Source organism: Bactrocera tryoni, chromosome 5 (genome assembly GCF_016617805.1).
Source record: "Bactrocera tryoni isolate S06 chromosome 5, CSIRO_BtryS06_freeze2, whole genome shotgun sequence".
Taxonomy (NCBI): Eukaryota; Metazoa; Arthropoda; class Insecta; order Diptera; family Tephritidae; genus Bactrocera; species Bactrocera tryoni.
Genome location: NC_052503.1, coordinates 7,553,775 through 7,569,894, shown reverse-complemented (window position 1 = coordinate 7,569,894; position 16,120 = coordinate 7,553,775). Strand labels below are relative to the sequence as shown.

The window sequence follows — 16,120 nt, the reverse complement described above, 5'->3', positions numbered from 1 at the left end:
ATGTTCAAATACGTAAGTAACTTTAATCACACTTACATAAGCATACAAATCACACATTGAAACCACAAAGCACCTCTAACTTAAAAATTTCCTCCTTTGCAGTTCGCTCTCGTTTTCGTCGCGCTCTTCGCCTTCGCCGCCGCCGAGCCTAAACCGGCTGTGGTAGCAGCACCATTGGCCTACTCAGCTTACTCAGCTCCTCTGGTCGCCTCCCCCTACGCCGCTGCTTATGCTGCCCCATATGCCGCTTACGCCGCCGCTCCCTATGCCGCCTACGCTTCACCCTACGCCGCCTACTCCGCTTACCCATACAGCGCCGCTTATGTGCTCCGCAAGTAAACGGAACCTAGCAGTAGAACTGTGGAACTGTGATTGTACAATAAATGAGATTGATTGGCATTGAATAGGAGAAAATTCGACTCAAACTTATTAAAAAAAAATGAAATAAAATTGAAATTTTAGAAACGAAGTCACAAACTTTTATTATTTTAATGTTCTTTTCCACGTGACCAATTTAAGTTGGTCATTTGCAGAGCATAGAAAATCCACTCAACAACTTTAAATTTCCTTTAGATGAAAAAGAACAAAATATTTAAAATTTTCAGTCTAACATAACAGTCTATTTTTGCACTTCCTATAGCTACAGGAAATCAGATATGTGGGAAAACAAAAAATTAGAGTTAATGAAAACTAACTTCCGCTAATATAAACCAATTGAATTATGTGGTCCAAAGAAAACAAAATATGTTCTAGAAGCAACGAAGTCAAATACTGATAGAACATAGAAATATTATGGGCATTAGGAGCCTTAAAACGGTTTATTTGGTTACCGAGTAATTTCTTCTTTGATCGAAACTAGACCACAGCAACCAACACATTTAAGTGAAACCCTCTTTTCGAATCAAATCCTTAACGCGCTACTACTTTTTTAGAGTATATTTTATTTTATTAGATTCTACCATATTTTATAAGAAGTTTAAAAGAACTCCAATTTATATCTACATAGCATCTCCTCACTCTAAATTAGGCATTTAATGAATATAGTAAAATATTTACTCTGCCATATCGCAGTGTTATCCGTTTCGCCTGAGCTTGATCGGTTCGACACTTGTTTGATAATTTTCATGATACTTACAGAACGTTGCTAACCTTGCTAGTTTACTTCGTGTTCTGCTTTATGGGGTTACACGGGTTAGGCGTTTCGAAAAATCGATTTTTTATGACCTTATTATGTTTTAAAACACCTCAAGAATATTGTCTTAAATTTCAAGTTGATCCGTGTAATAGTTTCGGCGATACGGCCTTGAGAACTTGTGCGCTTGAGGCTACCTAGGCTAAGTGCGCCGTCTTAAATCTGTTTTTCTCGTAACTGTGTTTTGTTGGCAAGATTTTTCGAGAACTAAGTACTTAACCGATTTTCATCAAATTTTACATTGGTCTTTGAGATACAATCCTTAAAGACTTGGATGAAGGATTTTTTTCGATTACAAGAATTTGAAAGAAAATTGTGCTAAATTTCCACCGAAATTTTATTTAAATGTCTACTAGGTCACCAGAAATCCCATCGGAATGGCCGACTTTAAAACATTTTCTCCCAAAACTTTCAGAATTTCTTTGTTAATAGTGTGTATTTATAATTTTTACAAAATTCTAACAAAATCTTTCATTTTTTTATGAGAAAAAATTGTTTAATTAGGGCTGTTTTTCACCCGACGAAACCCATGAAACCTCTTAAGAAGGACAAATATTCATATAGAACATTCATGTCAATAATTAATTAAAGCTATATAGTATATAACAATGAAAATAAAAATGAAGAAGAAGACTTCCAATACTTTATATAATGGCAGAGTACGATAAGAGATTGCTTTTGCTAACGGATCCGCTTAGAACTTGTTTCAACGACTAACAAGATTCGTTCCATCCTGTGTAGCATCAAGGAAAGCGACGCAAATAAATGAAAGAACGAGTTCCAATATATTACAAGTAGCTTATTTTGCCATAATTTTAATTTTTTAATGACTTGAGAACCCACTAACTATTAAATTTCGAACTAAAGGAAGAGCAGGAAAGCAGTTGCATGAAGTTGAGTTACACCGAGTGACTCGGAGCCGTTTCCTCATGATTACTTTTTCCTATTTTCGCAAATAAATTTCAAAAAATTTATTTATCGTTTATGGCTTTGTTTTATTTTTTCATTTTTTATCCTTAAATTCCGATTTCTTTTGCTACATTCCGTTTACTTGCGGAGCACATAGGCGGCGCTGTATGGGTAAGCGGAGTAGGCGGCGTAGGGTGAAGCGTAGGCGGCATAGGGAGCGGCGGCGTAAGCGGCATATGGGGCAGCATAGGCAGCGGCGTAGGGGGAGGCGACCAGAGGAGCTGAGTAAGCTGAGTAGGCCAATGGTGCTGCTACCACAGCTGGCTTAGGCTCGGCAGCGGCGAAGGCGAAGAGTGCGACGAAGACGAGAGCGAACTGCAAGGAAGAATTGATTTTATTACAAACCAAATTTATCAAAAAGTAATAACGGTTAATACTTACGTATTTGAACATTTTGAGTGTTGGTTTTGTTTGGTGTTTTACTGTAGTGAAGCAAAATTAAACTGATAATGAAATCACTTATCGCTCGCCTTTAAATACTTGTGGATTCATGCATTATGCACGCTTATGTAAGTATGTATTCGGTCAGGCTTGTAGTGCCCATTGATGTATGCAAGACACTCGTGAGTAAAGGGGAGCATAAGTAGGAGGAAAGAAGTGTTTTTTTTTGTCTTCAACCCGTGCTATGGAAGTCAGTAAAGCGCTCATATCGATACGCTGCCAAAAATAATAATAAGTGTATCTCAAAGGTTAATAAACATTTAATTAATAATTACCAAAATAAACAAATAACTTGCGCTGAAAATTTTCAAACAGGCTTTTGAATGAAAATTATATTAAATTTGATATTCACTATATTGGTTGTTTTGGCAGATATGGAGCGATATTACTCAATTTTTCTGCGGAATCACTATAGGTTAGGTTAGATTAGATGGCTGATCGAAGATCGCACGTGAAGTACCATATGTCCTTTGTGAAGCCACATAAAAGAAGAACTCCTGTGTTCTCCATGGTAGCCCAGCTCTGAAGAAACCTCCGCGAAGCTCAGCTTTCTAGTAGTAAAGCAAAAGAGGATACGGGAGCTCCGACCCGCTCCGATTCTAATAATAGAGGTTCTAGGGTGCCTTTTCTTGCTAGCTCATCAGCTTTACAATTTCCTGCGTTTCCGCTGTGGCCTGGCTCCTATTGATAGCGAGCTTAGGCACACCTTGACCAGCCCTGAACGCACTCACCATGAGTTGAAGGCTAGTATTACCGCTCTGATATCTAAGTGGATGATCATTTCTCTGAAGGAGATTGCACTCCGGAGCAGTAAATTTACTTCCATCTTAATGGCTGCTACCTCAATTTAGAAAATACTGCAATAGTCAAGAAGTCTGAAACTGAAGTTGATAGGGAGCTCCTGACAGTAAACATCCCCACCAACCTTTGACCTATCCGAAAAGAAGCTCACTACCCTTCTCCTCAAACGGCTTCTTCCCACCCATAGCACCCTCGTCGATATATGGGCAGAGAGGAAGCCGACAGAGTTCGTTTTGGCCACTCCATGATCTAAGTTGTTCAATATGAAGTCAAAGTGTGCGAGCATATCCGAGTGTTCAAATACGTTTCCTTTTAAAACCCCAGATTCCCTGAGTCTAATAGCCACTTAAGTATGTAGTAATAAGTCCATAGAACATAAAGGGCTTGGTGAGCCAGAGAACCACTTTCGGTGAGGAAACCCACCTTTTGCCAATGCCTTCTTTACAGCAGTATGAGGCAATCGATGACTTTTTTGGTCTCTCTTCTTCGGCTTCCATAAAGCTTCCTATCCCAGAAGAGTCCATCATTATATCCAAAGGTTGTAAACGGACGTCTCCCATTTGCGGCAGCGAAGCCACCAGGATTTTATGTCACTAAAGGATGTTCCATAAAATTTAAAGAATCCATAAAAGACAAATCAGCTGATAACATTAAGAACTATATTACACAAAAAGTGGGCGTGATTGTATTCCGATTTCGCAAGAGTATCCAGAGAATATTATAAACCACAAGAAACAGAGATCAAGTAATTTGTCAGCTATGACAATTCAGCCAGCACTGAGAAGTACCAAAGTTTGATACAACTGCTTAATTTTTCTTAAATTTTAGTGAAGAGATGACTAAATAGAATGTTATTCTCAAATAACGAGTCTTAAGTACGACAAGCTTCAGCAAAAATCCGACTAAATAATACCGAAATGTTTTTACTAAAAATTTATTTTGCGTTCGCATGTCCGCACGTCCACGACGACCATGAAATGACAGTGAAGCGCTTAGTAAAATAATCGTTTAATATGCGCGACGGCCACCAAGTGACGACCGAAAATTGGCTCGTCTACACCAAATTTAAATAATAAAAGAATTTTCGACAAAATTGCGTACAATTTCAATCAAAGTCAGACTGACTTATTCGCAAAGCAAGCCATCGCACATATAAGTATACACACACATATGCATATTCTTTTTTAGTTTTGTGGAAATGGCAGAGTATTTAAACTCGAGCAAAGCTCCACACTATTATCAGTTAAAATTTGCTCTACCACAAAGCAACTTCCAAACCAAGAATAAACAAGATGTTCAAATACGTAAGTAATGCATTTTATATGCCAAGTAACTAACTTTTAACATACTTTCAATTTACTTTATAGTTCGCTCTCGTTTTCGTCGCGCTCTTCGCCTTCGCCGCTGCCGAACCTAAGCCCGCTGTGGTAGCAGCACCATTAGCCTACTCAGCTTACTCAGCTCCTCTGGTCGCCTCCCCCTACTCCGCTGCCTATGCTGCTCCATATGCCGCTTACGCCGCCGCTCCCTATGCCGCCTACGCTTCACCCTACGCCGCCTACTCCGCTTACCCATACAGCGCCGCCTATGTGCTCCGCAAGTAAACGGAATGTAGCGGTTGATCTGTAATCTCCAAATTGGAGCTGATTGGCAATGAAAGAGAAAACTCTGTGTGATATTGGAAAATAAAAACCAAACCGAAAAACCTAACCTGCTTTAATGTATTCTTTTAAAGACATTCTAATAGTTTCACTTTCTTTTGTTTGGACAAGTTTTGATCAACGATTTAAGGCGAAGAATCGTGAATATCAGGTAATCTTTAATTGTAATTTTGGAAAGAAGTGGGAGGAAGTCAAATTTTGAATCACTCTTGCGAAGATTTTTCACCTTAAGGGACTTTGATATCTGATCTGATGCTTTTCGAAATCAAACGATTTTCAGTGAATAGAAAAAACTCTGATAGATGATTGAATAAAGACAAGTTGTAGAAATCGGATGCTTTGCAATACCAATCGACATTGCTGTGATGTTTGGTATGGAAGCGGCAAGCTTTCGTTACTCAAATTTCTTCACCAACGTAGTCCTGCTCATATCTCGAAATATTAAAAGCAATGATAATAATAAAAAACTAGTCATGTCCGACAGCAAAATGTTATTTATATAAGCCATAAGTATAACGGAGGCAGTTCACAACAAGGAAGCGAAGACGATCGCGCAGCACATAGAGCAGAATGAGACCGAGCGGCGAACCGCAATTGCTTATTTATTTAAAGCCACGCAAGTATCTATTCGTAAATACATATGTTTATATGTATCTATGTATGTGTGTGCGTGTGAGCGCGGAGACCGCGCGAAATGTAACCGCACGACCACGTAACGAAAACAAACGAGTTTGAGTGCTCCAGAACACCCTTGCGTATGAGTGTGGGAGAATGTGAGAGTGTATGTGTATGCTTGAATGCGTGTTTGGAATAGAGTTCATTTCTATGCCTGTGCCGGTATCCTTATGGCCCACCACTGAAAGCAATTCATGAAGTATTCCCTATTACGGAATGGCTTAAATCCGAAATCAAAACGCCTCAAAGCATAACGTGGCGAATACGAAATGAACGAACGCGCGACTACAACTCCAACATCGAAATTAAATTTCCGGTCTACGAGCGCTTTCCCAACACAAACGAGCATCGCACAAGCGCCCACCCAGGTACATTGGGAATCTGCATTGCCACCAATCACAATGGACTACTGACGTATAAACACACATACTCGGAACCGAGCGAGCGTTCGGTGCTTCAATCGGTCAACGTGCGTGAACGTTGCAAGCAAGATGGCTGAATGCACGCCTCAAACAATACTAAGTGCTTTGCTTATTTCAGCAGTGGTTCGGAGCAATGTGCGCTGTTGACCAGCAACAACAACAACAGCTTAAGTAGCACATTCAGTGGACAAAAGGATTTGCGAAAGTATTCAACGTGATGTGCACCGCGGGAGTGGAGATTCGTTCGAGGCAAATGATAATTAACATACAATCTCATATGTGTGCATGTGTGTAAGAATGTGTGTGTGTGTGTGTAAGATTGCAGTTATGCAAGCCGCAGCTCGTTTTAATTCAGTGCGCCCAAGTGGTCCCGATTGTATCAAATCGCCTGTGCGCAGAGTAATCACAATCAGCTGTGCGCGTATGTGTGTGTGTGCGGGAAAGGTCAGTAGTGCTCAAGGGCATGACAACTAATCAATGGGCAAACAAAAACATCATTAGAGATTCCACGCAGAGTCGCTGCTTTGCGGTGAGCATCGCTGGACTTTGCTTCCAAAGAAGCAATGCGTCACAGCTTTCAAATTCAATGGACATAAGCCGCCGATTCTTGAGAGTTCATCTGGCTGCACTTACAGTTCCGTTTCATTAGGCACAATGCCGCAGTTAAAATCAGATTGAATTAGAAACAATGGAAAATTTCTTCTGCTTTTTCTCTCATTTTCGTCTCTTCTGCCAGCCGTTGGCAGACTGCAGTGCGCAACTTTTGCCAAATGCAAGTTTGAATTTTCTTTCTTCAGCTTTCAAGTAGCCATTGTAAGTAGTCATGTTTTTAATTGATTTGTGAAACTCACAGAAAGAACATTCAAAAGAGAGTCGTAAAGGAAGGAAGGCAAATTCTATTCTTTATATAAGAGACATTCTAGGCATGCGGCTGTCATGGAACTCGCTAGAATTTTTTGCCTCTTTCAGGGATGTAAACACTCACTCCGATAGCAGAGCGGCAATGCCAGCGCTGAACTCGCTATCACTGCGCTTAAAGCTTGTCAAGTAGTGTCTCTCCACACTAGAAGTAGCATCCAGCTACTTCATCATCAGGAAGCCTGGTCCTAACGGAGTCCCTAGCAACTGCAAAGCAGATGAACTAGTCAGAGATGCACCCGTGCCCCGCTCACATCGTAATAAAACGAAGTTAAATCCCCATTGGCGTCTTGCTTTCTAGCACTGGACTAATTGACCTCGCGTACGCTTAGCAGGCGCTGGTCGATGACTACATGCTTCTTTGGACCTAGTTGTTGTTGTCAAAGTTATATGGAGGAGGGCGAGATGGAAATATTCTTGTTCATCCTTTGAATGACTGAGGTTGAAACATCTCGCCAGTCTTACCTGCGGCGAACCAGAAGACATAATCGAAACTGACATTACAGTGATTGTCCGGGAAGTAATAGGAATGATTTTCTTCAGCCACTACTGCGCTTCGGGAGGGTGGGTTCGGCAGACGGCGTTCCTAGCTAACGACCGAGCGGCTGGTTAGTTGTCTCCGACCACCTGGCGTGTCAGGACAAACATTTTTGTGCGACGTTTTTCTGTGAGTAGTGCAAGACGAAAATGCAGAGTTCGTTAGAGCAGAGGTACGCAATTAAGATCTGTGTGAAACTCGGTAAATCTGCTACAGAGACGTTTAATATGATCAAGCAGGCTTACCCAGAAGTGGCTTTAGCAAGAAATGGTGTCTTTCGGTAGCACCAGGCCGTTTTGCAGGGCCGGGAAGAGGTCGCTGATGAAGACCGGAAGAATGAGTAAATCCAAAGTGAAAGCGATACTCATTGTCTTTTTTGATATCAAAGGCATTGTTCACCATGGATTGGTTCCTCTTGGACAAACCGTCAACACCAAGTTTTACGTGGAAGTCCTCAGAGACTCAAACGAAGAGTCAATCGGGTCCGACAAGACATCGCAGCCGATTCGAAGTTGCACCACGACAACGCCCCGGTTCATGCCGCCTTTCTTGTGAACAGCTACCTAACCCAGACCGGCATCCCAACGCTTCTGCAGCCGCCCTACTGCCCAGATGTGGACCGTCCGGACTTTTTTGTTACCTTGCCTGAAAAGGCCAATGAAGGGCTAGCATTTTGAGATGACAGAGGAGATCCAAGCAGCATGCACCTCGGCTCTCAAGGCTCTTCTGGAGAATGCCTTCCGTGACGCCTTCAATGCTTGGAAATCGGGCTACATCGACGCAGAAGGAGCCTATTTTGAAAGTTTTTAAAAAATTGTAACGATTGATTCAATAAATTTTTTGACTCAGTCCTATTACTTTATTGTTGTTTTTTTTTTTTTTGAAATCGACTCAGTCCTATTACTTTCCGGACAAACCTTCTAGCTGCTTTAATTGTCGGCTTTTGCGCTTGTCGATATTAGGTACCACAACGGACTGGCGTTCTAAGCTGTCCAATTGAGATTTCTGTTGGGACCGACCTCTTAGCATAACCTAACTTTTTTATTGTTATTATTGTTTTGAAAGCAAGCGCAGCTTAAACTCTGGTTTAATTTGTATGCATGTACTGCATCATTCAGTCTTTTAAAAGATCTTGAGATGAAAAGCATCAGAGCTAAATAAAGTTAAATTAAGTTAAAGCTAAAGTTCCTTAGCTTTTCCAACATTGTTCGAATATTAAAAAGGTAAAATTGATTAATATTACATACCAACTCATAAACATACATATTTTCCTTGAAGACTGGTTAGTTGCTCCAAAATTATTTAATGCCTAAGAATGAAGGGTTTAATTAAGCAAAATAGGCTCAAAGCTTCTTACAGCTGTTGAAATTTCTCATAATTATAATTTACTAGAAACTGTATACAACACTTTCGAATTCCCTAAACCCCTATTGCGTAATTGGTAGAACAAAAATCCTTCCCGATTCCAATTTGAGCAACAATCCTAATTAAAATAGATTAAAAAACATTTGTCTATCGTGTATGGTTTTGTTTTATTTTCTCATTTTCATAATCCCTCAATCCCGTTCCTTTCCGCTACTTTTCGTTTACTTGCGGAGCACATAGGCGGCGCTGTATGGGTAAGCGGAGTAGGCGGCGTAGGGAGCGGCGGCGTAAGCGGCATATGGAGCAGCATAGGCAGCGGCGTAGGCGGGGGAGGCGACCAATGGGGCTGAGTAAGCTGGGTAGGCCAATGGTGCTGCTACCACAGCGGGTTTAGGCTCGGCAGCGGCGAAGGCGAAGAGCGCGACGAAAACGAGAACGAACTGTAAGTCAAAATTAATTATTGTTGTGCATACTTCTAAATATATTTATAAATATCTGAACTTTTAGTTAGCATATTAAACAATTAGAGGATAATAACAACAACACTTACATATTTGAACATTTTGCTTGTTTGTGGCTTGTTAGTTGCTTTATTGCAGAAGCGCAGAATAAAACTGATAAATGTGCTGTGCGTTAGTCCGGTTTAAATACTTTAAAAGTTGCAGAAATTTTTCTGCGCAGCACAAAAACAAGAAGAGCCAATTAACTTATTTGCTTCTTATGCTCCACTTCAATATTTGACCGCGAATTGTGACAATTTTGGCTGAAGCACGTACGTTTTCGTCGCAAATTCCTTTGCTGTTGTTGCAAATTCTCGTTGGTTTAAGCCAAATTTATTCGGCAGTTACTTAAGTCGTTGTCGTGCGCATATTAAGTCAAAATTTTAACTTCGTTTTCACTGTCGTTTCAGGTCAACAAAGTTATTTTTGTGTGTAAAATTTTTCAAATAAATATAAAATAAATCATTTCCTCAAATAACATTTATAAAAACCAATATTTTGAAATTTAGAAATGTTGATATGATTTGAAGTTATGAGTGACTATCACGACTGACTTCCCAATTGGGTGTCCCTTGACCTTACAATATCTGAGCCGTGGCTTGTTTAAGTTTAGCTCAATACACACATACTTATATGAGTACAAATGTCAATGTAAACACGACCAATAAGCACTAACTAATTCAACAAGCCAAACACATACGTGTATAGGTCAGTAATGTCAGCTTTTCGTTCGTTCACCCACCCAATTCAGCCCGAGTACATGCAAATGATTTGTGCGCACCAACTCATATACTTGTACATATTTACCTTCAATATGCAGCCATTGTATTCGCAAATTGTATTTAAGCCCGAGCCTTCACTAAAAATTTTATCAGTTCCATTTTGCTCCACCACAGTAAAACAACCACCAAACAACAAAGCCATCAAAATGTTCAAATACGTAAGTGAATTTGATTTGCCATAGTTCTGGAATCCTTCCAATTTCATAAATACATATGTATATATCGATTCGACAATCCTTTTTTAATTACTTCATCTATGTACTTGCAGTTCGCTCTCGTTTTCGTCGCGCTCTTCGCCTTCGCCGCTGCCGAGCCTAAACCCGCTGTGGTAGCAGCACCATTGGCCTACTCAGCTTACTCAGCTCCTCTGGTCGCCTCCCCCTACACCGCTGCCTATGCTGCCCCATACGCCGCTTATGCCGCCTACGCTTCACCCTACGCCGCCTACTCCGCTTACCCATACAGCGCCGCCTATGTGCTCCGCAAGTAAATTATGGAGCAAAGTGTGAACGAATTTTAAAAAAGCCTGAAAGTGACTGGATATTCCATAGGCGAATGGTCGAAAATATTAAGAGCAAAGCATAAATAAATGGAAAAGTAAAAACGAAAATGATTTGGATTTTTTATTTCATTAAGCTTGACTTAATCAACGAGAATATTCCATTATTTCCATTTGCATATTTATAGAAAGGATGGATCCATAAGTATTTCAGGAAAATAGTTTGAACTTTTTTATTTATTCCATAGCAGTTATAATATAGGTTACCTGACTACAATAGTGTTGAGGCTTTAATCTCGATTTTTGGTTTTTAGAGTTAAAAAAAAGCAAGTGTGGGAAAATGGCTCCAATGAGCACCTAGACTTGTGGCTATATGTTTCCACTATCGAATTTATAGTTACCATATAATGCTGTTTCATAGGTCGAATCGTATTTCGTCATATAACATACATATATAGCGTCTACCAATAGGGATGACGAGATTTTGACAGTTCCCACGACAGTCGGGTCTATGTAACTAGAATGTACCCGGATTTTTATCCGGCCAAGAACTGTCAACTCGGCATAATTCTGCCGCTACAAAAACAACAATAAACATTAAAACGTCAAACATTTTGACATTCCATGGTGACCCTGTTTGTTTACGGATTTGTGTCAAATTTTGTCGGTGTGTTCGGTAAAGTTTGATATCTCATCATGTCACGTTTCACTTTGGTACAATGCTTGGAAATTTTCCAAGATTGTTACGCAAATTCACGTCCCTCGAAAAATTCACAAATTCACGTTCATCGAAAATCATCTTCTCAGATGAGGTTCAGCGTAGTGAGTCAAATCTTTTGTGGTTCAGGAAACGCAATTACATTCCAAAAAATTTACTGTTTGTTGCGGATTGTGGTATGGCGACATCATGGGTCCTTATTTCTTTCGAAATAACTCCGAAAATGCCGTTAACAACAATAGCGAGCGTTTTAATACGATGCAACTTCAACAAGACGATGCTGCAATGTCTTGGACACATTGCGTGCAAAGTTTGGCGACTCGTTAAATTCGGTCCAGTCATTTGGCTGCCAAAATCCTGCGATTTAACACCTGTGGATTATTTTCGCTGGAATTATGTTAAATCAAAGATGTACACAAATCAACCAACAACACTTGAGGAGCTCGAAAACAACATGGAGTGCCGGAATTCCAGCCGAAATGCTACTCCAGATCATCGAAAAGTGGCGTAAACGGGTGGAGATATGCAAAGGGAGTCATATAGGACATTTGGTCGACATTTTGTTCAAATCATAAATGGCATAAAATTATCTACATAACAAAGAAAAGAACTCATTTTGACCAAATTTGAGTGTTTTATTTCATTTTTAAATCACGTCGTTCTTGTTGGTAGACCTTTTAGAAGAGCTCTCCTTAGGTGCCTTTGAAAAGCTGATACGTTTTATTACAAGATCTTACATCCATATTTCACCTTGTTTTACTTTATTTGGTTTATAAAAACCTTTTTTCGACTCCGTCAAGCTTGAAATTCGAACTTACGATCATCCGCTGAAATGGCAACCCTCAACGAGTGACAGTTCTAAATACACTGTGCTAAGGGATAATATAATTTTATTGTCCCTTCCCACAATGTAGTCAATTTTAGCCCCATATCTAAGAAAATTTACGTGACAGTTCTGCGAAATTAACTGCAATTTAGTGAGAATACTATTTTGTTATCAAATATTGTCCTTAAGCAGAAAACATGTCTTTTGTGGTAGTAATAAGAGTAAAAAGTTCTTTGTTATTTAAATGGTCGTTTTATTTTTTCCTGAGAATTCATATTCGAAATCAATTGCCCATTCACTTCTTCAACTGTTATACATATGTATATTAGATTTACAGCTTCCATTCACTTGCGGAGCACGTAGGCGGCGCTGTATGGGTAAGCGGAGTAAGCGGCGTAGGGTGAAGCGTAGGCGGCATAGGGAGCGGCGGCGTAAGCGGCATATGGGGCAGCATAGGCAGCGGCGTAGGGGGAGGCGACCAATGGGGCTGAGTAAGCTGAGTAGGCCAATGGTGCTGCTACCACAGCGGGCTTAGGCTCGGCGGCGGCGAAGGCGAAGAGCGCAACGAAGACGAGAGCGAACTGCATATAGAAGAGTTTATAAAGGATTATTATAAATAATTATTTTCAAATGAGTCGCTAATTGTGGACAACGATTTTCACTTACGTATTTGAACATTTTGATTTGTTTTGTTGTTTGCAAGTTGTTTCGCTGTGGTGGTGCAAAATGGAACTGATGGCAAATTGGCTGATTGATCGAGTTTAAATACAATTTTCTTATACGACATCGAAATTGCCTAATTACTTAGTTAAGTATATTAATGCACGAGGCGTGTGTGGGTGACAAACGAATGTCAGCACAAAGCAGAAGCCAATGCGAACATTTAACGCTCGTGATATCCATACAAAATACTCGGCTTCTTATTTTCGGTACTTACTTGATTGTAGTTTAATGCTGGGATAGCTGTATCCTACTTTTGTGATAATATTTTGTAATGAAAATAATTTCCTCCGTTTTTTTGTAGAAGAGTGATCTTAACGCTTAGTAAAATGTTAAAAGTTCAAAAAATTTTAATACAAAGGTTTTCTACTCAAAGTTGTTCCATAAGTACCATGAATAAGGATGTTTACATATAAATATATTTATATTTATATATATGTATACTTCAAAAGTAGAAAAAATCTCACCATTTTCGGACTTTGCTTTGGAATTAATCGATTTGTGAAGTGTCAATCCAGTACCAAAAGGCAAATTAGTGGTAGAATTACACCCAAAAATTCCTTATTATCTGAGGCCCCAATAAGTAACGGATCTTAGAGAATTAGTTATCTTAATTTTTGATATTTTTATGACTTTTGTGAGTTCATTTTAAAAAAATATTAAAATATTTAACCTTTCATAAGCATGTGCTGAAGAATCTCAATACCCAGCCTTAGTGACCTTTATTTCATTCGAGCGTGATACCCATATTCTATTCTAACTTCCCATTGGGGTTTTTTGATTGCCGAAACCATTGTTGGAGCACACTTCCGTCCGTGCCAATTATTCTTTTTTTACATTTGAAGCATAATAATTTTTTTGAGAACCTGTCAAGGGATCAAGAGTTCGATCAACCTAAAAATTGTAAACAAATACAATGATCGATGACCCTCGGAGTCTTCAGCGAATGATTCACACATCAATTTCGTTTACCAAAATCATATTAATTTTCCCTCAAACACATACAGAAATTAGTATGCAAAGCGCGTTCACGATATCACGATTTATACGATAGATTCAAAGCAATGAGCCAAACGTCAAATATTTATGTTTGCTTATAAGTAAATGCATCCGATTCGGAAGTAGGTGTGACCACGTGCGACAACCCAACGTCAATACTAATACGAAACCTCGGACCCAAGTGCTGCTGCCTGACCTTCCCCAAATCTGTAACTTTACAAGCCCAAATGTACATATGTATGAAAAGGTGCACGTTTGAGAATTTAAAAAACACAAACTCAAACTCTAACATGCATTTGTATGTGTGGAATTCGTAAATCTGCCTGTCGTCGGGTGTCATAATTGAGTTATTGCATGATTTGAGAACAAAGCCCAAGAATGTTAGCAGCAATTTGAAATGGAAACGCAAGCGCGGCAAGTCGAAATCGTTATTATGTGTCTGCGAGCAAGAATGAGCAGCATTACCGACACCAGACAACAACACAGTGGCGAATAAAAGCAAAAGTACTAACTTAGCAGTTTGACGAAAATAACCCCAAAGCCATGTGTGGGAATTAGTATGCCGTCCACACCGCGCCACTGCGAGGCACAAACCAAAAATATCTACTGCCAAACACACACGCGCACACGCATCAAGCAGGCCTCACACCGCAGCCAACTAGCGCGCCATCAACTGCGGCAGCGTCTGCACGCAACGGCCCGGCACACGGACGTGCCATGGACAGCCAAGCAAGTGATGCAAAAAGTGGTCGGAAAAAATGCGAAAGCAAAAACTATTCACCTACGACGCACACACACACCCATGCGCACCTTTGTGTGTAGTTAATGTGTTTCGTTTTTGTTGTCAGTGACAGTAATGAGCACTTAACGTGGCCATTAGCGCACAGCTGGCTGCCGTGTAGCGACGCTTGAAGTACTAGCCGTTGGGCTTTAGAACCTATTTTGCTTGCCGCACATACTGGCTGTACATGGACTATTGGAGGCTGTAAATGGTGGCCAGAATTTGTATATAAAAGCTTATATCAACGGCTTTGATTAAACAGTCTCATTTGTAGCGCAATATTAAACTTAAGTCAACGCCGCACGCTCCGCTTAAACAATTTAAAAAAGATGTTCAAATTCGTAAGTGGATTTTGTTCTACGCTGCCTCCTTATTTTTTGGAGGAAAGGACCAACGCAGTAATTGAGTTTTAACTTTTTACTTCCAATTTCTTCTAGTTTGGTCTGTGTTGTTTCGCGCTTTTCGCTCTGGTGGCCGCCAAGCCCAGCATTATCGCTCCAGTGGTCAGCTACTCGACGTCTCTGGTTGGCACTCCGTTTGCTGCCACCTACACTTCGCCCTACGCCGCCTACGCTCCTTATGCCGCTGCTTATGCTCCCTACTCGGCCTATTCGCCTTACTACAGCGCATACTCCACCTACCCTTACGGTTCGATATGGCTCAGGAAGTGAGCTACTGCATGGTTACGATCAAGATGTATTGTATTCAGTATTATTTCAACTTATTTTAAAATTCACAAATAAAATCGAGTTTTGATAGCGTAATTAATAATATTATTCTAAATTATTATAGTCAAGCGGAATCGACTGGGGCTAATAAGTTGGTACTAATCAAAATATTATTATTACGCAGAATCGGCTGCAATGCTTTACCATCGTTTTCTGTTTATCAATATCCGGTGTACAATCTGTCAAAGGAGAGGTCTAATTTGAACAAGGTTCTAGATGACGGAACATCTTCTAAAACGTGGTATCCTACATAACCTTTATTTCTCTTAAAGTAAAGTCATCTCTCGACGAACAAAGACCAAACTCTACAAGCCACTCCCCATCCGCGCCCTGCTATATGGCGCAGAGACATGGACGATGACAACATCTGATGAGTCGGCGTTACGAGTTTTCGAGAGAAGGGTTCTGCGAAAGATTTAAGGTTCTTTGCGCGTTGGCTACGGCGAAAACCGCAGTCAATGGAACGATGAGCTGTACGAGATATACGACGACATTGACATAGTTCAGCAAATAAAGACTCAGCGCTGGCTGGGTTAGGTCTTTCGAATGGACAAAAACACTTCAGCTCTGAGAGCATTCGATGGA

General features: G+C 40.2%; 2 protein-coding genes across 2 annotated transcripts; one reads left to right on the top strand and one right to left on the bottom strand.

Annotated features, from left to right (window-relative positions):
- Positions 1 to 339, top strand: LOC120776931 (cuticle protein 16.5-like). Its single transcript, XM_040108003.1, has 2 exons — positions 1 to 12; positions 103 to 339. Exons 1-2 carry the CDS (start codon positions 1 to 3, stop codon positions 337 to 339), a joined length of 249 nt encoding a protein of 82 aa, XP_039963937.1.
- Positions 340 to 2,239: 1,900 nt separating this feature from the next.
- LOC120776930 (cuticle protein 16.5-like) lies at positions 2,240 to 13,004 on the bottom strand. The gene is made up of 5 exons (XM_040108002.1): positions 12,974 to 13,004; positions 12,667 to 12,888; positions 9,208 to 9,422; positions 4,975 to 5,071; positions 2,240 to 2,476 (listed from the first exon to the last, which is right to left on the bottom strand). Exons 1-5 carry the CDS (start codon positions 12,983 to 12,985, stop codon positions 2,240 to 2,242), a joined length of 783 nt encoding a protein of 260 aa, XP_039963936.1. The 5' UTR covers positions 12,986 to 13,004.
- Between the last annotated feature and the right edge of the window lie 3,116 nt (positions 13,005 to 16,120).

Excerpts from the sequence above, each read along its gene's own strand:
- LOC120776930 (XM_040108002.1), bottom strand. Across the intron at positions 9,423-12,666 it reads ACCCATACAGCGCCGCCTAC|TTCGTTCTCGTTTTCGTCGC; the intron begins GTGCTCCGCAAG and ends TTTGACTTACAG. Across the intron at positions 2,477-4,974 it reads ACATAGGCGGCGCTGTATGG|TTCGCTCTCGTCTTCGTCGC; the intron begins GTAAGCGGAGTA and ends TCTTCCTTGCAG.